Source organism: Branchiostoma belcheri, unplaced genomic scaffold (genome assembly GCF_001625305.1).
Source record: "Branchiostoma belcheri isolate BF01 breed outbred unplaced genomic scaffold, Haploidv18h27 scaffold66, whole genome shotgun sequence".
Classification (NCBI taxonomy): domain Eukaryota; kingdom Metazoa; phylum Chordata; class Leptocardii; order Amphioxiformes; family Branchiostomatidae; genus Branchiostoma; species Branchiostoma belcheri.
The window spans coordinates 988,671-1,013,110 of record NW_017804309.1 but is presented as its reverse complement, the minus strand read 5'-3'; the positions used below and the strand labels follow the sequence as shown (position 1 = coordinate 1,013,110).

The window sequence follows — 24,440 nt, the reverse complement described above, 5'->3', positions numbered from 1 at the left end:
GAGCTGGACGATCCATCATGATCCAATCATTGGACTATCAGCCTCTACCTATGATAGTCCTGCTGTAACTAGCCTCTGTTAAAGCCGTTAGTATAATGCGCTGATGGTCTTGGCATTTGATCTTGACGTGGATCTGACATTTACGACTGATAGATCTACGGTAAACCTTTTTCCCAAATCAGACGGACCTGCCACTTTACGTTATGGACGTATGATGGAAAACTGTTTTGAACTGCAGGACAATGGCTGCACTCACTCATCCAAATAGTTCTCGCTACTCTTTCTAGACCTGCTGTTAGTTGTAATAATATTTAATAGCCAAACTGTACAAAGCACATTGCATTGAAATAATCAAAACCATATCCACCGGCTGCCACCTGCATTCTTGAACGTTACAAAACCATCGCGTCCCTCTGTTGAACTTCGACACAAATGTCCAAGATTCTAAGTTTTCTTAGTAGTGGCCGAGATTTCTTCCATTTCCATCCCTCGAGAGTGAAACAAGACCAACCGAAGCGTACATTTCACGAACAAAAGATCATCGTGTCCAAACCTCCCTCGTTCCGATTCAGCTGTATATCGCGCGCTCCCTTTACTCATTTCATCCATGTATCCATTCCATCATGACTAAATCAAAACTATACGCGGAATCAGCATCTCCAGTCAATGGAAGAAAATGATCATATGAATATATACTACAATACTACAGTATATTTGTATGTACTAGATGTAAATTGTACATAAAATGTGAATACTCCTGGGGCGGGCAATGAACTGTGTAGAGGTCAGACTCTAAATCCATGGACAGCTTTACGCACTGGCAAATGAAAATTGATTCTCTTACCTGAGTGGATATCATCTTCGGAGGGAAATTTTCCGGCTTACAGACACAATTCTGAGGATGTGAGGTTCACGTTAGGGGCCGCAAGACGTGCCAGGATTCTATATATTTTAGTCATAGAATACAGAAGCTAGAACTTAAACGTTTGATAAAGAAGATTAGGCGTGGACATATATCTTTGCCCGTGTAATGTCCGACGTATTAAGATTAACCAAGACGCGACCTCACTGCGTTACGCCGCAGCAGAAATTACAACAGAGAGTTTAATTTTCATGCGAACATACCTGACGAGAAGCTTTAGCTGTAATAACGACGGGTTGACTCCAGATGCGACCTGGTCTACATGGCTGTACAGGTCTTGAAGTATCCGTACCTACAATATCTACTTTGGTGATACGGGAACCAAGTAAAACTACCATACAGTAACTTTGGCTTTGTTTCGTTTCGTGACAACGATTACTGGTTACATATCACCACCGAATCAACTGCAGAGCGGTCTGATATTCTATGAATCGAGAGATAGCGAAAGTTTCGTGTGACAATATTCTTTGACTTTTTCACCAAGAAATATTCTTTAGCTTAATATCATTCAGCACTAAGGGAAACTTGTTCTGGCGCCATCAGTGTCATGTATGGTAGCGTAAATGAAGTTAGTGCAGTTCCCATTTTTACTCAAATAATATTCCAGTGGTTTCTGTGGAAGAAAGAACAACAATTTTGTTGTCCTAATGACGCAGGAACTGAAGGCAAACATTCAATTCGGCAAGAAATTGACACTGAGATTGCACGGGCATTAATGTCCCGAAAAGACTTACCTCGAATCGAACACAAGGTAGCGCTATCAATCGATAGTCCCGGTACTGTTTCCTTTGCCAGTCTGAAATGTGACGACCCCTATCCATTACGTGTCTCCTCCCTAGCAATCCTCCATGAAAAATAACATGAATGTGGTCATACTGGAAGACCTCAGAAACAACTGACCATTTTGAATTAATTGCAGAAATCACTGGCACTTGGTTGGTCAATTTCCATATGCACTGGCTTTATCTCTCAAGCTCTCGGACATTCAGACTGGCAAAAGTAGCGGACCGGTTGTGTATAGTACAGTATTGTACATGTACCAATACGTGACAATGACTTGTCTATGAGAAAGGGGTAGACCAGGGATTTTGCCGTGCTTGTTACGTCATACATGGAAGACTGGATTTGCAGTAAAATCACAACTTTTCATGTTTAAGACATCGAAAGTCGTGCTGCTGAAAATCGAATCTTGAATGTGAGTGCCAATCGAAAATCCCTGAGCCGTCCCTTTAAAACCATGACTCGTCCTATCTACAATTATATAGATGTTACCTGTTGTACAGTATAAGACATAGATTATTAAAAACAATGTGACAAGGATACAGGTACTGTGAAAAGTCTGTCGTGGTAGAATTCTGACACATGTATAAAGTTATATAGTTGCATCCGAAACTGCTGCATATTTTTGATAGGGGATAGCACAGAGTTTATTCATAGTGCAGAGAGCACCGTGTATTGAGAGAGTATATAGTAATAGAGCGTATTTATGAACACAGAATGTGCAATAGGTCTTCAGTACAGGATCTCAACGAAGATCGCGTAATTTCCAAAATCTGTTGACGTGAAAATTGCAGCTCGTGTAGAATTTTTGATGGAGAAATAATAATAATGTATATAGGAACGTGAACCTTTGAAGAAGTAGAACACCGACACGTTTTCACAGGTTTGACTTTGGATTTGGCAGTTACTACATGGCAAAACCGACTTTTAGCTTCAGCTCAAATTGACAAGGAACATGTTGGAAGTAAATTCGCTTATTACAGAAGTTACAGGATGCCTTCTTGATAAGAATTTCACAGGACACACGCATGCATTAGTTGAGTACAGCGGATGTCTACTGTATTTTCAAGGCCACGTCCTAAGGCACATTGTCGCAGCATAGTTGAAGAAATGTCACGACTTACGTTCAACAATTCAGTGTCAAACAGCTTGTCTCAAATAATGCCCAAGAAGGAAAGATTTTTCATATTACTTATACACAGTGATGTGCATCCTCTACTATGATGACCGTGTTGTTCTGTGTCCTTATCTAGAGGTGAGTCTTGTGTATTTGTTGGCACGATATATGGCAATATACATACATCAAGTGATCAGGTGTCAGCATTTAGCTTTGCAGATGTGTTTGTTGACAGTGAAGTTCACGTTCAAGTAGGACACTGTATTAGTTGCACACGCTATATTCACAATGTTAACCATTTTCTAACAGCCGTCACATCCACAGACAATTTTCAACTGTAGATATTATGGAAACGTTCACCTTATTGTAACACCGATACACAGGTCTTGTCCATGTGTTTCAAGCTGATGTTTAGATGGCATTGTAAAGGTGTCCAGAGTTAAAGCGGGGTACATATGGTGTTTCCTACTATTTGAAAACCTATTGGATGAAGACCACCGTGCACAGCACTGTCGACGTATATCATACGTTTGCCAAATGCAACTTTTTGCCTAACTTTGCCAAAGCGAAGAAAATACTTAAAATTCTGTCTCATGCAGGGTCCCTTCTAGACGATGTTGTTGTAAAGCCTCGGTCACATACATCGTACGATGGACTTACATGGTTAGTTTTTTCCCTTCGACGATCATTCCGTGCGTCGTAAGTTTGAGAAGAAACAGGTGCAATAGTTTTAATTTCATAAAACTGTCGCACGTTTTCCGTCTTAAATCTGCGACCTACGACACGATTGTGGCGGAAAAACATTCCATCGAGAGTCCATCGCAAGAAGTATGTGACTCAGCGAGGGCTTCAGGAGGTATGGCGGAAACCAAAGCAGACTGCTGCTGGTCCAAACAGATGCCAAATGCAGGGATGAGAGAGCATTATTCATGAAGTATGCTCACGCACAGAGTGCCTATAGAAAATGTCAAGCAGAAAACACAAGACTCCGTTTATTTTTGTGTGTATTGAAGATGGGAAATTCACAGAAATGGAAATGCGACAGCCTTTGGGAAACTATGTATAGATGCCCGCAGGGTGACACTGCTTAGTCTGTGTAGAACTGGCACATAGCATCGTGGTACACTTGCTACTGTCTTGACATCTGTACGTGTAGTTTAATGAAGTTTCTGTACATGTTGCAAATGGTGAAAATAAATTATGGTCTTCCTAAATATTCCTTGTCAGTTTTTCTATTTTTAAAAATCACCACAGGGCATCAGGGAGAATGCACAGTGTCTGCAACTTTATTCAAGACTTTATAGGTATTGCTTTATCTATGAGGTAAATATACATTTGACACAAGATCTTTTGAAAGTTAGCACATGTATCTAGAACATCATAGTTAGTATATAAAACAACAGTACAGTTGCCTACACTCAAGATGTAACAATCGACAGCTGTGAGCCATTGATTAGTCACTGAACTGTAGCCAATTTCAGTAGATGACTATAGTTGTTCTCTACAGCATGTTATAACAGTTGGAAGACTAGCATTACTGGGTGCTCACTCTAGCTGTGCTCAGAACAGGATGGATATCTGGCTATACAGGATAGTGTTTCTGTCAACTGACAGGCTAAATGCACTGCAATCATCCATCCTTGTGAAACTGCTGCTGCATAGTTTCCCTTCTCAGTGAGGGATGATTACAGTACAAGTACAGTACCTGTACTAGAGATCATCTTTGCATGAGGCCCACCTGGTCATTGATATACAGTCAAACCTGTACCAGAGCCCGCCTCTTCATAACCTCCACCTGGCCATTGTGCCACTTTTTGGTTCTCTTATTTATTTCTCCCAAGTTGACTCGTGAATCCTGTCTACTGTGTTTTCTTCAAGTGGTCACTATACACAGGTTTGACTGAATGTTGGTTGGCTTGAATATTTATCCACCCCTGTACGTGTACCTTTAATTGAATATCGGCCACATATCTACAGATCAATTATTGATTATTTATTGATCAGCTATTGATTATTAATCAGTTATTGATTATTGATCCACGTGGGTCTTGACCACCTCCACGAGTTCTGGGAAGTCGTATGACATGAAGTGCCCCCTGTTGGTGAACTTGTGCAGCTCCGTACTGAGTCCCTGCGCAACCTGGAACCAAACAACTTCATTCTCAGCTTAGTGCAATCACATGGATGACTAGTTCTCTTGTTTTATACGTATGTCACAATTTTATGCAGTTACACCATCTGCAATTGGTAATGAACATAAAATGAGAGGAGGGCCACAAAAACAACTAGGTTTCATGCATTCCCTGCATTCATATTCATGATGGGTTAGGGGGTGTCCAAACAATTAAAGTGTGTTGGATCATAGAGCTGTCATAACATAGTGGTGTAACATTAAGCATATAAACACCTTCTGCTGCTCGTCCCATGGAATGAATGGATCGTCCCGGGAGCCAAACTGCACCACCCATCTGGTGTTGGCCTTGACCTTGTCCCACTCCCAGGGTCGGCTGTAATAACCTGGAGATAAAGGTCAGTAAAGGACTGACTATACAAGACATTTAAACTGGCTCTAGTTACTCTAATGTCACAGTCAAGTATACAATTAGATACTTTTAATACAGAATCAACAGCTATGATTGAGGAACATTTTGCAAATGCCACTGAAGGTGATACAAGAAAAAGGGATCCAAAACATGAAAACCCAAATGTCAAGGTCAATTTCACCCAGTTCACCAGCTGCCTAAAGCCCGCAAAGCTAGTGTGTTACACTAAAGGATGATGTTACAAGGTGACCAACACCATATACATTAGACCTTCTAATACACACTTTTTGTTTTCTTGAATCTAGAGATGTTATCAAAGTTAACAGTAATTTTATCAAGCCCCCCCCACACACATATTACTAGTATACATATCCAGTCATATTTTCTCACACAAGTCGATTCCCATTAGAAATGAGCATGCAAGGTTGATCCCTTCAAGGTCACCACTGGCGTAAGAGCCACTTCATGGCCAGTACATCCCGACAAGTAATTTCCTTGTAATCAGGGGGAGTTTCCATGGAGACATCAGGAGCTGGTCTGGTTTGTGGACGTCACTAATGAGCATCAACGTGCATAGTGTGTGTAGCATAGCGGTGAGTGACCCTGACCTTACTTTGAATCATGGCTGTTGTGTCTCACAGGGCTTGCATGCTACTGTGGTTCAGTGTTCATTGCAGGTCAAACAGAGCTATGGGAATTTCCCCAGGTACAATGAACCTGAAAATACTGTACCACATAGTCTAACTGTTGTGATATGGTGGATAATTCAGCACCAAGGACAGTGCCATACTCGTTTCTAAGTGCCAAATGTTTCAATGGGATGGGGGCCAGACAACTCTGCATGGAACTGATAGTTTAAGCAAACTAGAATAGTATGGATACTAGGCTGAACTTACCACTAGCTCTTTCATTTTCATCCCCCAAGTCTGTGACACATGCAGACACCAAGATGATACCAAACACCTGGTACTGTTCAGCATACCTGTAACAGGAATTGTTATTTGGATAATTTTTACCAGAAATATTGCACAGTGGACAAAGTACAGAAGAGAAACCCTCACTAGAAGGCTTTAAACAATCCTTGCAGTTCAATGTGATACTGCCATGTGCATGTAACATTATTTAATTGTCATATGCAGATTTACTACTTCATGTACTACTTGCACTTTCTGTTGACTTCGGTTATAGGTAATTGCCTAACTACCTCTTGTTGGTCTGACATCTGATTTCTGCCTAACTGTACATGTGGACATACTTGAGCTCCAATTGCTCCTCTAACATAAGTCAATAATCTAAGGAAATAGTACTGTTAAGTTTCCTTTGCTTGACCTGAATTTCATGGAAGAAGGGAAAAGGAGGTATACATAGTGTTTAAAGTTTGCAGTTAAAAAATATTCTGTAGTACTGTGAATAGTATGATAGAAATGGGTACTGAATGAATGAATGAATGAATGAATGAATGAATGAATGAATGAATGAATGAATGAATGAATGAATGAAACTTTATTTTCGTGTCGTGCGCATACCACGCCCAGCCCGTGTGGGCTTATACGACACCGTTTGAGAATAAATAATACATAAACAACAGAGAAACAGAGGTACAGAATCCAAACAAAATGTGAACACAAATAAAGTTAGGCTATATACAATTAAGCAGAACAGAGTGAACTCATAACAGATCAAAAATGCAAATAAACAAATCTGTACATAAACTTGATAAAGAACCAAGATTTCACAAAATAAATACAAGTACATAAGGTAAATCAAATATAAATAAGAGAAAACAAATGTGTAGAAGTAACAAAAGGTGAGAACTGTTGTACTTGTATTGGCAGTGCCATGATTTCCTGGTGGAAAAGTCACTGCAAAAACTGCAAAAATAAAACCAATGCAGAGATTTTAAGATTTACAGTACTCACCTCATAGCAGCTTCAGCCCCGGAGCTGTGACCAATCACAATGGTTGTCTCATCACACTGCAGCTCATCATGCATGAAGGGAATCCAGATGTTCTCTCTGGCCAGAACTATGGAGAGCAACAATGGTCATCATGACAAAATCACAGTGAAAATAGTGGGAAGGTGGTAGCTAAAATCCCAATCAGCTCTAAGGAGGGACACCATACCAATGGTTTAAATGACTGATGGCCAATCAGCACCAAGGACAGGTACCAATCAAGTGAGAGATGGCCAATTAGCTCTAAGGAGGAACACCATACCAAGGGTTTGAATGAGAGATGGCCAATCAGCACCAAGGAGGGACACCATACAAAGTTAGTCTGTTTAGAAATGTTATTGTTACTCTGTTCATAAAACAAAGGCACTGATGAAAAGCTAAGTTCACACAAGAAACTAGGCAGACTAAAGATTAACTGACAATAGATAGAGCATCCATACCTGGATCTGGCATGTTTTTCAGTGTGCACTTGAAATTTGGAATCTGAAATAAAGGAATGATGTTCAATCGCAGCTACTTTGATACTGATTAAGAAGCCATTAGTTATCCAGTAGGAGGAGCCATGGCTTTGTCTCTGTTGATGTTTCACCCTTACATGTCTATTATATCTCTATTGTACTGCTTAATGAAATGGAAAATGAAATAAAGGATAAAAAAACAAGCAGAGAAGATGTCTCACATACATTGTCCAGATGGCTCTTGACCCAGTCGTACCAGTTGCTGTTGTACACGTCCCCGCCCGTTCCCGGGCACGATAACCGCCTTCTCCGCTCGCGCACACATCCCTCCACCCGTCCTGTACAGGTCGATCTTCAGGAGGGTGGAAAATATTTGCATGGCGACAAGGACACAGATGACATAGAAGAGGCCATCCTCAAGGACCTTGTGGACATTCCCTGCTACATCCATGTTTGATGGAGGTTTTCTTTGGCATATTTGTGTTAAGTGTAATACTGTATTCTTGGCTTTTTGCTACCCTCTAACAGTATCTACCTGTTGACGTTCAACTGAATCCCACATTGCAAGTGATGTGTCTCCCTTCACAGAAGTCCAGTGAGTAAGCACAAGAGAAAGAACCCACGGTTGAAATTAGTGGATATGCATTACAGCAAAGAATTAATGTGTGGGGACTATTGACAAGTTACGTGTAATGCTGATTTTTTTTAAATAGAAAGAAAAGTCAGAGCTAAAGGCTCTATCTAACAGCTTCATGAAAAAAGTGTATAATTTAAATGTTACTTCATCATTACTTGAGCTGCAGCTCAGTGTTCTGTAGTCAATGATTTACAATATGTATGGCACCATGTCACAATCGATTACGTTTGAACAATATACAAATGCAGAACATTTTCTCCAGTGCTCCTAAAAAAACAGAATAGCAGCAAAGCCTCTATAAACAACAACATAAACATAAACAGTTTCCTAACAAACCTGTCCGGATCTCCCTGAGCTGCTTGTTGATCTCGCAGTGACCTCTGACCTCGATCAGCTGATAAGCAGTCATATGACCGAGTGAAAATGGCGGGGAACAACACCAACACACCTGCGTCTGAGAGTAGAAACAACACACCTGGCACCGTGCAGGAGATGCTGTACAAGGTCCTGGTCATAGGGGAGTTCGGTGTGGGTGAGTAGGACCGAGCAGACGACTCAAGCTCGCCATGTCTTGGCTATTTGATGAGGAAGACCTTCACTTCCGGGTTCTGGATCTGTTTGGCTGCCAATGTTTGCATTATCTGTGGGAATCTTTGGCAATCAGTGTTGTATCTGTGAACTGGGATGTCAGTAGACGTTGTCTAGAATTTGTGGCGTGTTGCATGGATAAATGTAGAGACAAAGTACTTAGGTAGGTTGGAGAGAGGTGCACGTGACATCACTGACCTAGTTCTGTCTGTTTAGTCATTGCGTCCATTTCATCACGGTGGGGTGTCTATACTAAAACTTATAATTAACAACCGTTTTAGTTTACATGCCAGTGACATGTCATACCAACTTGAATAATTTCAACACATTGAAAAAAGGTGAATTTAAAGAGATCTGCTAAATATACAGCAACAGTTAACGTTACTGTTGTAATGCACAATGTATGCACACTTGAGAGATTGAGATATCAAGGTGTTCAAGCATGGTTTAAGGCATTCTTGTAATAGAAACTAATTGAGGTAAATAGACACATGCTCCCTTTGTGTTGTATCGGACCTTTGTATTACCAGTGACAGTAGTCTTGTGCTGACAACACTTTATCTATTGTTTTTCAGGAAAGGTGGGTCATCCACGTGATCCGTATGAAAAGCAATTTTTCATCATTTGCATGATCCATTTCTGCTTTATTTTGGTTTTATAATCAAATTCAATCATATTTTCACAAGTTCAATCTTAATAATTTGCTCCACCACTTTCCATTTTAGACATCTATAATCAGAAGATATACAGAAGGTAAGAAGCTTTATTTACACCTCTTATTGTGGGTTAGTTGCTGTCAATTAAGCTGCTTAAAAAATTACTGTAAACATAGGCTTGGATTCATGAATACAGGTAGCTTCATCAGGTTGGTAAGTTAGAGAAAACAGGGTTCTTGTCAACAAAATCTCAAAGATACATTGTACAATGCGGCAAGAAGTCCATGCAGACCTTGAGGAAGGTAGCTGAGGAGTTACTGTCAGATAAGTCAGAAAAAAAACTCTACTACTATTAATAGTACTTTCAGTTGTAGTACAGTTTTAGAAAGTTTTGCAGTAATTCTGTCTCTTGAATGTTTTGCCCACCAGGTTATTTTTCGCCAAACTACAAGCTGACAATAGGAGTGGACTTTGCCCTCAAGTCATTAGACTGGGACGAACGGACGAAAATAAACCTGCAGTTGTGGTGAGAACCAAAAATTTTTTGTGATTTTGACATCAATGACAGATTCTCAGTTTCTGCTTTATCTTTGTAGGAAACATTGAAACAGAACTTGTACTCCAAAAGTTCAGGCGCAACAAATGCAGTGCCCGACAGTCTCTCCATCTGCCGTTATTTACTTGTCATTATCATGGAACATATCATGGAACATAACATTCTCTGCTCACTACAGGGACATAGCAGGGCATGAAAGATTTGGCCACATGACCAGGGTTTATTACAAATACGCGTAAGTTTCATTTTCTGTTGCTTTTCACAATTTTGGTTCACAATTATCTGACTCAGCTGTCCTAAACAGAGAAAATTTACATGTGTCTGATGTCCAATTTCTGTTTTTGGTATCTTCAGCATAGCAGCAATCATTGTGTTTGACTTATCAAGACCGACAACATTTGAGTCAGTTCTGAAGGTAAGGCTTGATAAATTCCATATACATGTACTGTTTTTCAATTTCGTACCATGTAATGAAACTGGTAAATATTGTTTAATGTAAACATGTACATCTATAGATGACATTATGTCAATAAAGGTTAGACATCCAGGTTGGACTTTATTTTATACAAAATGAGCAATTGTCTGAAAAGTCAAAATGACATTCATTTGTTCAAGAGGACTCAAGTCTTAAAATATGTTACTTGTTATTTGTCTGCAACTTTTGTCATTTTCCCACAGTGGTACATTGATGTGAATGAGAAGGTGATGCTAGCAGACCAACAGCCCATCCCTGTCATACTATTAGCCAACAAGGTAATATATCTCTACCTACTTAAGCATTGTCCATTTCTGTTTATGTTTATATTAATTTTACCTGCACTAACCTGAGTGTGCAGGTGGTATTGTGACATCATGCTGACGTGCTGCCTCTGTTCCCTCAGTGTGACATTGATGACTCAACATTTGACAAGTCTTCGCTGGAAGACTTCTGCAAACAACACAAGTTCATTGGCTGGTTCGAAACATCCGCAAAACTGGACAAGAACATTGGCAAATACATTTCTTCAATTTCTCTCCCTGAACTTTAGTTGAAAGCATACCTGTACTTTTCAGATATTATAAAAAGCCTTCTTATTATATACATGTATGTTTTGAAGTGATATGTAGCACTTAGCTATCTGTTTTCCTATGAAAACTCTGCAACAGATTATCTACCAGAAATACAAGAAATGCAATGTACATGTATTATGAATGTGAACCAGCTGCTATCTAATCTTTGTAGCAAGAATCAGAAAGAATTGTATAGTCACATTGATGAACTGACTTCTTTAACCATATTTCTGCTGCCTAACCATGTCACCAATAGAGTTGTTGCCAAGGGCTGCATGTACTTCTGTGTGCTAAAGGTTGTCCACTCATGTACATTGTAGATGAAGCCATGCAGTTCCTGGTCAGCCACATCCTGAAGTTGAGCAGTGAAGGTCAGAAGAGGGATGAGTCGGCCATCTCCCTGGAGGATGACCCTCTGGAGGATGACGAGGAGGAGGTCCAGCCCCAGGAGGAGAGGAAACCCTCAGGATGCTGCTCGTAGCCAAGACTGGAGACACAGGCTACTCTGGGCAGGTGCCAAATCAATTCTGGGAATTATGTTGCTGCCATAGTATAGTTTTTAACACAAAAGCTTGGCAACTACACAACCAAGCAGTTATCTGCTGATGTTTCAGTAATCTTTTGGCTGAGGATTGTGAAATGTAAGCATAAACTACAGTGGGAGAACTGTAGAAAAAAAATAAATAAAAAACATATCAAACTGATAAGAGTATAGTTTATTCATATTTGAATCAGAAAAGTGTTTCTAGTCCAAACTATATGTAACATATTGATATGTAGCATATCAATATAGAGAGCTTGTAGTTGTGCCTTGGCCTTTGGGTGATTGTTTTAAAAGGGAATACTTGAAGGTCACAGGTTCACAACCAAGGTGAATTGTTTCATGCTATTACCTACACTCATAGAGGCCTTCTGAGTATTAGATATACTTCATACCATGTAACCTGGAATAGGCAATACCTCAAAGCAGTTTGTATGATCATGTAAGTTACATTAGTTGCCATTGTTCTTGCTCCATATTCAGTCTGTTCAAATCAGTGCATGTTCTTTTGTATGATTTTTAAAATATTGAATTTAAGAATGTACAGTTAAGTTTTGCCTTTGCAAGGACAAAATGGTACATTAGTAATTATGCTGGTCTCTACATGTACTTGATGGCAGGTTACAATAGTAAGGCTGCTTTATGTATACTATTCATGTAGCTCCTTCCATTTGTATAGGATAATTGGAAAAGATGAAAGATATAAAATCATGTACCTTCAAAACTGGTAGCAAAACAATTGTATGTAGTCCTGTTTAGCTTACCAAATGGTGCCTTTATTTGTTCACGAAGTGGGGGGGATTAGGACAAGATTTGATATACAAGTACAATGCAGTAGAGAATGAAATTATTTTTCTACTAATAATTTTACAAGAAACTTTGTTAATTTTGATATGGAATTCCATGTATTTGTATATGTGTGCTATGATGTTAAAACTTAATTGGACTATTATTTATTAGTAGTTGTTTGCAAATAAATTCACAATAAACGAAAATCATGGTGTAAATTCTTTTATTTGAAACACACTCCAAGGAAGGTATACATACTTATACATGTAGCTTAAAAATATCTTCCTACATATGTTGAGCCACCGGTAGAAGAAGGAATGTCAAATTACAGTTGTAAACATTGTACAGTTGAAGTAGTAAGGTAGTTACCGGTAGGGCCATGATTATTTCATGTCTATATTTTCTCAAATTCATGGACTGGTACGAAATGCTGAGATACAGTTAATGCAGTCAAACCTGTCTATTGTGGCCACTCAAGAGAGTTCAGGAAAATCGTTGCAGTAGATAATTGGCCACATCAGTCAGGATTTTTCATGTTTTCATGCCAGAATCAATGGGAAAAGTATACCAAAGGAGCACCAAAAAGTGTCCACAATGGTCAGGTGGTCCTTTATGGAGGTGGCCACTGGTATGGATTTGACATTGGTATCTACATTAAATAAACTTGAATTCTACATCCCAACAACAATAATGACGATCCTGAAGATTTGAATGATGTGAAATATGATAATCATTGCTACAGTCCATGACTATCTTCCCGGTAAGATACCCTTTCCCTGAGCAGCTATCATGGCCTCGTTCTGTGTGAGCTGGTACTCCTGGAAACGCTGTCCGATCCGCTGAGTAACCTTCATGTACTTGGCTAAACAGTGGGAAGCACAGGTGTCCTGCAGAGCAAGGATACAATCAGTGTTTGTCCTTCACTTGTCTCCTAAGCAGGCTCTCTAAAGGGTTTATAATGTGCTATTTTCTGAAGGCATATCAGATCAAGGAGGAGGCTACTATCAATGTATCTAGACTGGATATATAAAAAATTAAATCATCTGAGCTCAGACACTTTCTTTAATATTTACTTAACAGAAAAAGGTGGTCTAGGGTCCTTAGCAAGGCTGCTACTTAGGAATAGGAAGTGTCCAGTAATATACCTCTGTGTCCAGGATTTTCCTACTGGTGAAGTCATGAACACAGTCCACAAAGCAGTTTTCTGAAATCCTGTTGTAGGTCTGGAGAAAGTCGCGAAACTGCAACAGATGTTTCATGTGATATTGACTTTAGAATTGTGATGTACATAATATGTATAATATGGCAAGTTTCAGATCAGTAGAAAACAATGGTGACCCATGCCTACCCACGTCGACACAGGGTGTTTTACTAGTACCTGCTCCAGTCTTGCTAACCATCTACTACCTTTTTTTCCTGATTATAGCCATGAGTGCGGTGACTGAATCCCACCCAGTAAGAATTGGCCCGGGCATAGCCGTGGAGACTCTTGATTCGGGCCTACATTTCATAACCCTCAGCAAGAGAAATGTAAGCCCGAATCAAGAGTCTCGACGGCTAGCCCGGGCAATACTCCCAAACCCCAGGATCATGGTTCAGTTGACTGGTACCAGGCTACCACGAGTAGTAGCGATACAGCTGATAAAGTATACTCACTGCACACTACTGACTACACAACCACGTATTCTCAAAGTAAGACACCTACCTGCTTTATTTGCTCTGCAGCGGGCTGTTCTGCCATGTCTAAGTGTTGATTTTTGTCTCAAACACAGAATCTGGTTGGGAAGATTATATTGAAGTTATCGATAATCTTAACATTGAAGTTGGCTATTTCACAGCCATTTTAAGTGTTCGCAGCAAGATCCTTGCATATATCATCATCCTATCAAAGTAGGTCGCTTGGGAATGCCTACTGATAGTCCCCTTTTGGATTCACACTGACATGTGTACAACATGACATGATGAAATTCTAGATTCAGAGATCCAACGGTCTGCGTTTTCAACATTGGACGAGATACATACATACAATCTCTCTCTTTTTGATAATAAAATGGTTCTCAGTAAAGACTTTACAGACCTAAGCGCAGAAGGTAGCTATAAAATCGCGGTTTTCCCTCAGAATGTTCAACCTTTCTGTCACCTTACCTCCGATCAGCTGGAGCACATGGAAATTTAAAAAGGTCATCGCGCATGTGTAGTAATCACTATTGGGTGACCTTTACACCGGACAAAGACCTTTTCAGAAAACGAAATTTGATTGGATAGAATTTTGGACCTGAGAGATTTCAACCAATCAAGTGGCTCGTTACGTACTTTGTTATGTTTTTGGCGAATTCCAACATGGCGCCATCGTACGTTGGATTTGAACGTCAAAACAGTCGGAATTTTCAACGTTTTGGTCAAAACACGGAAGTTTTCGTATTGCTATAAGGTGAGAATTTATCTGATAAGTAGAGTTTGCCTGGACAAAGTGCGATGTTGAGTTTGTGTCGTGCTAGTGGTTGTTAAATACGATAAACCACCGATTATCGGTGACAGCAAATTAGCAACTCCTCTAAATTATAGCTAGCTCCTTTAAATCTATTTATTTCTAAACCATAGTAATTTAAGTGAGGTTCATAAATTAGGCGGTTTTTAGTTGTACATTAGTTGGTAGATAAAATATTTGCAATGCAGTAATATCCTTACTCTGCTTACTAGTAAGTGTCTATTATGTTTGAAACTTCAATAATTTCAGAAAGAAAGCCTTGCCTAATGCCTTGAATCATCTACTCGTATTATGCAAAGGATAGAGACCTTGACTCTAGCATCACCTATCTGTATCGGTATAGCCGGTATAACCGCCCTTTTGTGTAACACACCAGCTTCGCAGGCACGTGGCACGGCGGCAGCTAGCTATTGTACTTCATATTCCTGTCCCATTTGACTTTATGTTTTCCTCCCAACAGTTAGTCCTATCTGTTAGGCGAAGGCCCCATGGCGGCTTCTCCTGCAACTCAGCTTCTCTCCATCACCAGTGCTGCTGTCAGCGCTCTGGGAAAATCCAGCCAGTCTTCTCACTCAGGCGGCTCATCAGGTGGAGCGAGAACAAACACTGGACACCCCCTCCAACCAACAGTCATCCGACACTTTGAACAGAGGGTCGAGAGACGCCCGAGTCCAGAACGGCAGGAAAGTGGCAGCTCCGGTGGCGAGGATGAATCTAATTCAACTGCTAATAAGGATCAAGATCAGGAAGGCATTGTAGGAAGAGAAGCAGAGAGGGCAGATTCTGCCAACAGCTCCAGTGCAAGTGAGATTCTCATCAGATCAACAGTTCTGGACCACAACCAAAGTCAGGTATCTAAATCAATGAACACGAGCTTGGATACCAGGGCGAGTTTTGGCAGCTCAGGGTCTCAGAGAGTGAGAGTACCCAGGGGACTGTTGAAGGAGGTGAAGTCTCCCTTTGACAGGGAGGAGGCAGGTGTGACAGAGCATGTCCCTGCACCGTTGCCTGGTAATCTGCCTCCTGAGAAGGAGAACAGGACTGCAGAATCAGACGTCCCATCAGTACTGGTACTGGAGGAACAGGAAGGGCAGGAAGTACTGACTTCATATCTCAAACAGCGAGAGACAAGGGCAGATCGTCCAAGCACGTTTCCAACTAGTACAGGTAAGTCTGCTCAAAATTGTGACAGCAAGACTGATTTCTGACACTTTCAATTTCTGAATTGAAAAGCCTCAAGTAAATTCAGTTAAAAGTTCAACTTTCATGCAGGTACAAATGAAAGTCCTTATATTGGGTCAACTTGGATGGCAGTTAGTGACAGAAATTGCTATTTTATAAAAGAAGGGAAAGAAAATTGAGTATTCCTTCAGGAATTGTTATTATGCAAAGAGGCAAAAAAGCACTAAGTAAGTAATAAATCATATATTTCTAATTCATTTCCAGTACGAGTCTGTACGACACTAATTTAACTTGTCTCTGTTGTAATGTTTATAGGTAATGTGAGAGATAGACCACGGTCACCTGCAGGTACATCTGTACAGCCACCTGGCAGCTGCTCTGTAGCTGCTGCATCTGATGTTGTCATCATACAGACAGTGAATGTGCCACATAAGGTAACTTGAAAAGTGGAAGAGATATTTTCATATATTCATTTTGGCTTGCCTATATGTGTCTGTATTTCTACAATTCCCAATGTGTATCCACAAATTAGCACAATGTATGATTGCTTTGATCCCTTTTGATTATTGTATTTCAAGGGTGGCAGTGCTGCAGGTAATCAGCAGGGGGTGCTGCTGCAGCAGGGAGCTGCAGTTGAGGGTGTGGACATCACAGCCAGCCAAGATCCAACAGGAGGTAATATAAAGCACCAGAGTGTATCTGATATGCAGTGTTGTAACTTTTCAATGGAATACTATAGAGTTATATTCTTAGAAATAGAAAAGGGCTGCATTTTCTGCTGAAAACCTGTAAGTGTAATGCTAAGTTGACAAGTGCTGTTAATGTTACAAACTCTCATGATTCTACATTCTGCAAGGTACCCTTAGGTTGGCACATTGAAAAAATGGTGATTTGTTGTTATAGGTCTTCTGTATTTAACAGCTAAATATCTGAACTATCCTCCTTGCAGGGATGCTAACTTAAACTGAAGGTTCCGATCTTGTTTTTCTTAGATGACGTGAAGGTATCTAGGTTTCAGCTGACAGAGAAACAAAAGGTGCTTAAGTCCCAGTTGGGAAAAAGGTAAGGAATTTGTAGATCTTAAGTCAAAAGTAGCAAGTTAAATCCTGTAGTTAGTGACCCTGCCTCTGGATCTAGACTTCGGAGTTCGAATCCTAGCATAGCTTTTATATCCACTGCGTATTGTGCTGTGATAGTGTAAAAAAAAGAGCTATCTCCCTTTGGAATGGAGAGCTGTTGATATCATTGCAGTTCAAATACCACAAGATAGGTGGTGATCATGACAGAATTCGAAGTATGAAGTAGATCTTGGTATCCATGTCACCAGCAGAGAAAAAATGTAATGAAATGAAAATTGTTGAGAGGATTCCAGAAGAAATGGATCAACTACTAGTCTTACAGCAAGTTGGGTATACATATTATAAAACCAACCAGGTTTAAAGAGTCATGTATATGTATTTTAGAGGTGACAAGTTTTGATTTGAAAGAAAAAACTCCATGTAGGTTTCTCTGGCTGTGCAGATACATTCTCTTGTCGCCCATGCAGGCAAGACAGGACAGCACCTGTGAAGAAGGTTGTCCAGCCCAGGGTGATCAAACACCTGGTGCCTTCAGGTGGGGATGAGAACAAACCCCCCAACAGACAGGAGTCCCCAGGTGTGGACACTGCCAGCATCGCAGCTGCCACTGCGGCTGCAGTTGCTGCAACAGCACCATTCTTTCAGGTGAAACTGGCCACTGAAGATTTAAAAAAAAGCATAATTTAGAAATTTTTAAACATAGCTTTTAAAGTTGAGCATGTCTGTAGCTTAATCCTCATGATGAATGTCGTTCTATATGCATGCAATGAGCCTTTTACCTTGTTATCCTTGAGTGTACAGTGTATGTATTTGCCTGAGCATTTTGTAGGTTGTCTAATGAATTACAGGTTACCTTCCAAACTAGTTGTATATTATCACACTTGCTATCATACCTGTATACAAACTTCTCATTTTTGACTTTGAGACTTACAAACTTCATTGGAATATCCATTACACACTTTTCTTGATCTTCAGGCTCACACAGACCTGGAGGCAAAGATCTCGTCCATCAACGAGAAGCTGTCTCGGCTGCAGGAGTCATATCAGGACAAGTCCAGCGCCGCGCAGCAGTCGGACCAGCAGCTGCGCCAGCAGCTCCAGCAGCTGACCGACATGAGGATCAAATTCCTGGAGCAGCTGCAGCAGCAGCAGCTGGAGTGGCAGGTGAGACATGGCTTTACTTTTGTTCTTTGAGATGTACCACATTTGTGTAAGGATTCACACATAGCAGGTGACTACCCAAAAATCAGGCTGTAACTTACAGTGACTACCAGGAGTAAGGTTTTAACCATTCACACTGTAATCTGCACCTACTCTTGTGTAGTGGCTCCTTTACAAGCTTAAGGTATGGCTTTCCTCAAATACTTTACTGATTGCCGAGAGGATGTCCCTAACTCAGTTTCTGAAGCTAACTTAGACTCACTTTCATTTTGCTTCTGCCCAATAGGTTAAAGCAACAGCAGTTCCAGGTGGCATGGCAGGTCATCAGCCCCCAGCTGAAACATACCAGACTAGACCAGCTGCAACTGAACAGGTGGACAGTCGACCTAACCCACCCAGCTACGATGACTGGACCCACCCCAAATACGTGCCTGTCCAGGTGCATCACAGACCCACCCATTCTGCACCACCACAACCCACGCCTGCTACACACAGACTCTCCAGCGGCTTTGCCACGACCCACGCCACCCAGACCTCGCCCCTGGACACACCAGCACCTAGAAAGCACCCACCTGTGCCCATTCCTAAGGACAACAGTCTGGAGAGGGCTGACAGGATGGCAAGGCTGCGTCGTGACATTGAAGAACACAACAAAGGTAAAGCAGTTCAAACCATTATGCTCAGGTATACAATCAAAACTCAGAAGACTACTCAGGTGCATAGACAGGACACTTAATGCTTGTGCCAATAATGGGAAAAAGTTATTCTAAGGGACCACCAAAAACTGGTCACATTCTCCAGGTGGTAGTCCTTATGTAGTGGTACATGCATATGCTTCATCATTATACTTTCATACTAATAGTACTACTAGGACTAGGTGTTATTCTCAGCTACATTGTATCACAAGTAGCATATATATAGTCTGGGGTCTTCTTCTGGACCCAGAAGGTGAGAGGTGGAATCTAGGTTGCTGTTACTCACCCAGCTTGCACCCCACTGGAAAGGGATGCAGCCCTAATAAATACAATACATGTACTCTACCAACTATAGAACTACTAGTAGAACTACTAAGCTTTTGGTATTCTAGTATAGCTACAAAAACAGCCGATACATTTGTATGTCTAGATACAGTGCACATGTACAACAGGATTGCTGTTTTTGAAGAAAATTGATGCCCTACTGTGAGAGCTCTTGAGTTGTTTTCTGACTCTGTAACTTGCATGCTCTCTAACTCTAAATCGGTAAGTGCAGACAGTTCAGGGTTCCCTGGGTATCGGCAACAGAGACCCCTTGTGCCCAGTGTTGATGCAAGATGAATTGTTACTAAGATCCTATCAGACAACTGATAACCCGTCCAGGGACGCCGTGCCTGATCCAGTAAAAGGTAGGAGGCAGCAGGTAAAGGTTGCCGTTCACACCCGGGGACACTGCTGTTTGTCAGGACGTGAGAGATCGCTCTCGCTGGAGGTGACATTTCGTCTGCTCGTGTGGGCCATCTCGGTATAAGGCAAACTGATCAATAATGCAGATGTGCCTGGCATGTCATGGTCCTCCTCTGTCTGTCATCCACAGTACCTTCACCAAGAAGATTTTATTTTCAGTGCCATATGTAGACATCATCAGCCAAGGTTGTTTGATCGATCTTTCTGATATTTTGTGTACGGTATGTGAGTAGTTGTCAGCAAACTTTAGCTAACTGAGCTGCAACTTTGAAAATGGGCCTCCTAGCAGTTTTCTATTGTATGGTATTGCAGCAGAACTAGTTTTTCTCAGTTCAAATGCATCGTGCGTGGAGTTCAACATAAATCCAATTTCTTCCTCACTCACTTATGTAAGTGTATCTTCTTCCTACTTACACGTCTACATGTACCTCCATGGAAAGTTTAAAAGTTGCAAAATGCCACGTTAGAGTGTACTGGTGTCAAATTGCTTGAAATGGCTGGTCTAGTTGAAAGCAACGGGCATATTATATGTCTTTCCTATGATCCCCTATTTCCTCCTTGCATGTCTTATGGCATTATGAAGCACCTTTAGGTGAGCTGAAGCCGTACCTGTGGCATTTCTATGAAATGCCAGCCTTAAGCCACGACCTACTGCAAGTATTGAAATGTTTGAAGTGGTCCTATATTCATGATGACCTCTTCACTGCAAATTCATGACACTGCAAATATGTATCTTCAATATATATACTGTACTAAAGAAATGTTTTCACTCCAAACTTAAAATGGATCAAACATCTCCATTTACTGTTACAGGGAAATTAAGTCCTCATGAAAATAAATGAATTTACAGTATCAGAGAGCACCTTGCATTGCCAGCAGGGGGTGTTGTGTGCAGACATCATCTGGGATGAGTTCTGGGAAAACTAGCTTCAGAAGCCTTGAAGGAGACACCTGTGTGTGCTGGCAGGAGGGTGTAATGACATTGTCCGTTCTTCTCAGTCATGTAGTGATTGGTGCTCGAGGTGAGGCAAAATGAGCACTACAGGACCACCTGTGGCCTTCAAGTCACAGGAGTGGACGATAAAAGTGGATCAGGGAAAGTTGCAGTATTTGTTCAACAGCCATCTCTGTTCAACTAACCAAAAGTACAATTGCCTTGACTCATTTTCATTGACTCAAGTGCACAGTTAGAACTGCAGCCATTTTCTGTCCCAGTTTACAATGATCATTGATGCCTGTGTCAGAGCAATCAGACATTGGAGTAAATGGTGATTGCAGGCTTCTAACATCCAGATGGGTACTTGAAGTTTAACTAGGGGAGACATTAATATAACAGTCAGGGCCATAACCCAGGAGCTGCACCTCTGGTCCAGATGTCTCCCATCCTGCAGGACCTGACCTGTGACCAAAATAGCCCCACTGCCAGGGAATCCCAAAACACCCTTCTCTTGGCTGTGGCATACAGGATGTGACTGTTAGAGCTCAGACCTCCCCAGCTCCCTGTGTGACAGAGCCTGTATGTCACCAAGGCCACACTGACTTGATTCTCTGGATGACATTGTTTGAAACACCCCAAAACTTTTTGAACTTATAGAAAAAGTACATGTACATGTAATGGGTAATGGAAAAGGGCGTGGCAAGATTTTGAAATTCCAAAAATCACACAGATCATGGTGTAACAAACAGTGAAATTGACTGAATCCTTTCTTGAATGATTTTACGATGACCTTTCTACATGTCTTTAACTTAAACTTAGTTTCTAGGAGGTATAATTTCCTTTTCCCTAAGCCTGCAAAAGCTGATGCATGTCTTAATGTTGTCCATAAAATGAAGTCAGTTTGGCCCAACACATCTGAGACTCTGCAGAAAAATCTCCGCTATGCCACTGACGTCTTCGTCATGTCCAAATTTCACAAACCAGGCTTGTTTTCCTGACCTTGCTGGAGACCCAGAAATTTGAGGATTCAGCTAAATAGGATGAATATGAGATCTTTGTTCTTCAACTTCGCTGACACATACCTGAACTGTGTTGACATTCATGGAATAAAATGACTTGCAATCAAAATATTTCTAAACTCCATATATGTACATTGAAGATTAAAGACCCTTACTCATCTTACTGCAAGTTCAATTCATTCATTTCATTCAAGTTCACTGCCCTCTGCTAACCAGGCTGTGTGGCCGCTGATGTGCCTGTGACATCTCTGCCACCTAACCTCTACAGGATCAGAACCAGCTGGCCCTCAGACAGGGAGAACCTTTCTGACAGGGGGCTTGGCCTGTAGGACACCCAGGGTAGGGGAAATCCCATGGGTCAGGGCATCCCTAATGCAAACACTAAGGAGAGAGTAATGGACTTTCTTTCACACTCCCTTAGGATGTGGTAATGACAGACTGTTGCAGTCTGTTAGGTTCCTACCAAACCTGTGAAAACAATGGCGGCAAAATTATTGGACTGCCATGCCCAAGAGGGCAAACAGATTGGCCGCACATGCGTGTGTAGTCTCCGGCTATGAGCAGATCGTGTCGCTTGCTCTTGTCTTGGGCTAGACTGCCATTCTTGATAACACCTGGCAAGTTGTGCAGTGACAAAAACTTGAGCTGATTCCTTCCCCAAGGCCACCCACCATTCTACATGTAGGTAGGGCCTGTGCTTGTCAGTACAGACCAGCTCAAATTAACCACCCGCAAGGGTTGAATGGTGTCAAGTTATTGTTAACAGTTGACTTTGCCAATAACTATAGATTGATAAAGACAATTTTTCAGAGCCATTAGCTGATTGTGAATGTGCATCAGGTTCTGTGTATTACGTGCTCACCCACCACACTGCCTCTCCCAACAGTGTCGTTTCCTTTTTCAGCCACAGCTCGTGATACAGACGACACCTGTTCCCACCAGATTGGCTATGTTTAGATGTTTCCTTGGCATTCCTTGTTATAGAAATGATGTCAGCCATATGACATTGCGAGGAACCAGAAAATGTACGCCAAAAGCAGTTACTCAAGCAACTGGATATGATTTTGGAAAATCCAAACTGGATATGATTTTGGAAAATCCAAAATTATATTCCAAAATCATATCCAGTTGCTTGAGTAACTGCTTTTTGGCGTATCGTATTACCTGGATGTCTAACCTTCATCGACGTAACCAGAAAATGTCTCTGTGTGTATGTGCTACACTACAGAAAAATATGTTCTTGTTTTTCTAAACGTACAATAGTAATACAATGGAAATGCATATTCATAGTGTCAATTTTGCGATAGGAAGATTGCAAAAATAGCGAAATCAAAACTACCTTGCACACTTCAAGATTTATAGTAATAATATGATTCACCCCAGGCAAAAGTCTCTAACTATTACACTTCACTGCAGAGATAAGGTATGGCAGCGGCAGGTACAACTGTGGAGTGGGAGCGACACGAGGGAACAACCTGAACAGTGCGGGAGTTGAAAGATGTTGTCAGGAGGAACTCACTCTGTCTGTTCCTGTCCCTCACAAGGCCCACTGAGGGATCTAGTTGTGACAGTTGCTCTTGTTTTGTGACGTGTGGGTGCTCCCGCAGTGTTACTGTCACTGTCATAGCAGTTGTTATCGACGTCCCGAGATACCGGCTCTATGCCAAGATTCCCATCGCAATAATATTCTCAACTGACACTGCTTTGAAATTGTGACATTGCTTAACTTGGCATTCTGACCTGAAGTTATTATGTAACTATCATATTTAGATGTTATCTAATCATGTGATACCCACCTGATGCCCCTGTATTGAAATTGTGACGTCTCTGAACTTATTTGCAATTTGTAAGTAACGTTGTTATCATCAGGAGTGGGGCAAAGGGGACTCACATCCTGCCAACATCTACTTGATAGTTCTGGCTGTTGCTGTGAGGAAGTCGTAATGTAACAATCTACAATAGGAATAGGGCTTCAAATTCATTTTTGGGGATAGGTTCATGCATCGTTACACCTAACCTTAAAATTTAGGTGTACTTGAAAAATTTTGGATGAAGTAAGTTAAGTGACAGGAAAACCTAATTACAATCTTTACGGCCTCTTTTCAGACCTTAATCCTGACATTCTATAGCTAACTTCAAAACTTTTTTTTTTTTTAATCTATTTTTATTCATTTTCACACAAACATTGACATAAACTTCAAAACTTTAAACAAGTAATACAACAAAGGTGTACAATTAGTGCATTTACTCACACAATCACACAAACATCTAGGGCACATGAATGCACCCATCCCACAGTCAAGAGTAGGTACACAGCTCCAACATGTGCTTAATTATGCATATAGGATTTTGAGCCCTGCTTAGCGACATAGCTAACAGAAGTGGGGCAAAGGATGTCAAACTTCTGATCCTATTTATATCATTGTCTATGGTTGCTCTTTGAAACCTTGATATCGACACAGATGATGACCTTCCAGTGTCCCTGATATCATTGCCAAATCTAAAACCACCCCAAGGAGGGTGAAGATTGTGTTACCGAG

General features: G+C 41.0%; 4 protein-coding genes across 5 annotated transcripts in view; 2 read left to right on the top strand and 2 right to left on the bottom strand.

Annotated features, from left to right (window-relative positions):
• Positions 1-2,336: 2,336 nt before the first annotated feature.
• On the bottom strand, positions 2,337-8,116 carry LOC109483715 (putative hydrolase RBBP9). The gene is given in 7 exon segments (XM_019786763.1): positions 2,337-4,959; positions 5,227-5,336; positions 6,259-6,344; positions 7,282-7,387; positions 7,758-7,800; positions 8,001-8,055; positions 8,057-8,116. Coding segments are annotated over 7 exon segments (555 nt in total). The 5' UTR covers positions 8,101-8,116; the 3' UTR covers positions 2,337-4,848.
• A 677-nt stretch (positions 8,117-8,793) lies between these two features.
• On the top strand, positions 8,794-12,760 carry LOC109483712 (ras-related protein Rab-32B-like). Its single transcript, XM_019786757.1, has 9 exons — positions 8,794-8,944; positions 9,576-9,580; positions 9,726-9,753; positions 10,086-10,182; positions 10,391-10,447; positions 10,567-10,627; positions 10,891-10,965; positions 11,094-11,202; positions 11,583-12,760. Exons 1-9 carry the CDS (start codon positions 8,836-8,838, stop codon positions 11,741-11,743), a joined length of 702 nt encoding a protein of 233 aa, XP_019642316.1. The 5' UTR covers positions 8,794-8,835; the 3' UTR covers positions 11,744-12,760.
• A 38-nt stretch (positions 12,761-12,798) lies between these two features.
• Positions 12,799-14,795, bottom strand: LOC109483721 (mitochondrial import inner membrane translocase subunit Tim9-like). 2 transcript variants are annotated; one of them, XM_019786772.1, is made up of 4 exons: positions 14,738-14,795; positions 14,298-14,367; positions 13,738-13,833; positions 12,799-13,479 (listed from the first exon to the last, which is right to left on the bottom strand). In XM_019786772.1, the coding sequence occupies exons 2-4, from the start codon at positions 14,331-14,333 to the stop codon at positions 13,342-13,344; spliced, it is 270 nt and encodes an 89-aa protein (XP_019642331.1). In that variant the 5' UTR covers positions 14,334-14,367; positions 14,738-14,795; the 3' UTR covers positions 12,799-13,341. The 2 variants fall into 2 exon arrangements, with proteins under 2 accessions (XP_019642331.1, XP_019642332.1); XM_019786773.1 differs by having other exon boundaries at positions 14,670-14,771.
• A 125-nt stretch (positions 14,796-14,920) lies between these two features.
• LOC109483673 overlaps positions 14,921-24,440 on the top strand; it is a 17,713-nt gene continuing 8,193 nt past the window's right edge. Inside the window, exons 1-8 of the mRNA XM_019786708.1 lie at positions 14,921-15,023; positions 15,541-16,247; positions 16,578-16,696; positions 16,841-16,937; positions 17,255-17,324; positions 17,809-17,986; positions 18,317-18,505; positions 18,789-19,158. Of these exons, the coding sequence (XP_019642267.1) occupies positions 15,569-16,247; positions 16,578-16,696; positions 16,841-16,937; positions 17,255-17,324; positions 17,809-17,986; positions 18,317-18,505; positions 18,789-19,158 (1,702 nt within the window). The 5' untranslated portion in view covers positions 14,921-15,023; positions 15,541-15,568. The remainder of the gene's footprint in view (positions 15,024-15,540; positions 16,248-16,577; positions 16,697-16,840; positions 16,938-17,254; positions 17,325-17,808; positions 17,987-18,316; positions 18,506-18,788; positions 19,159-24,440) is intronic.

Excerpts from the sequence above, each read along its gene's own strand:
- LOC109483721 (XM_019786772.1), bottom strand. The coding sequence starts at position 14,333 with ATGGCAGAACAGCCCGCTGCAGAGCAAATAAAGCAG. Across the intron at positions 13,834-14,297 it reads CTGCAGAGCAAATAAAGCAG|TTTCGCGACTTTCTCCAGAC; the intron begins GTAGGTGTCTTA and ends CATCTGTTGCAG. Across the intron at positions 13,480-13,737 it reads GGAAAATCCTGGACACAGAG|GACACCTGTGCTTCCCACTG; the intron begins GTATATTACTGG and ends CTTGCTCTGCAG.
- LOC109483712 (XM_019786757.1), top strand. The coding sequence starts at position 8,836 with ATGGCGGGGAACAACACCAACACACCTGCGTCTGAGAGTAGAAACAAC. Across the intron at positions 10,966-11,093 it reads TCATACTATTAGCCAACAAG|TGTGACATTGATGACTCAAC; the intron begins GTAATATATCTC and ends CTGTTCCCTCAG. Across the intron at positions 11,203-11,582 it reads AAAACTGGACAAGAACATTG|ATGAAGCCATGCAGTTCCTG; the intron begins GCAAATACATTT and ends TGTACATTGTAG.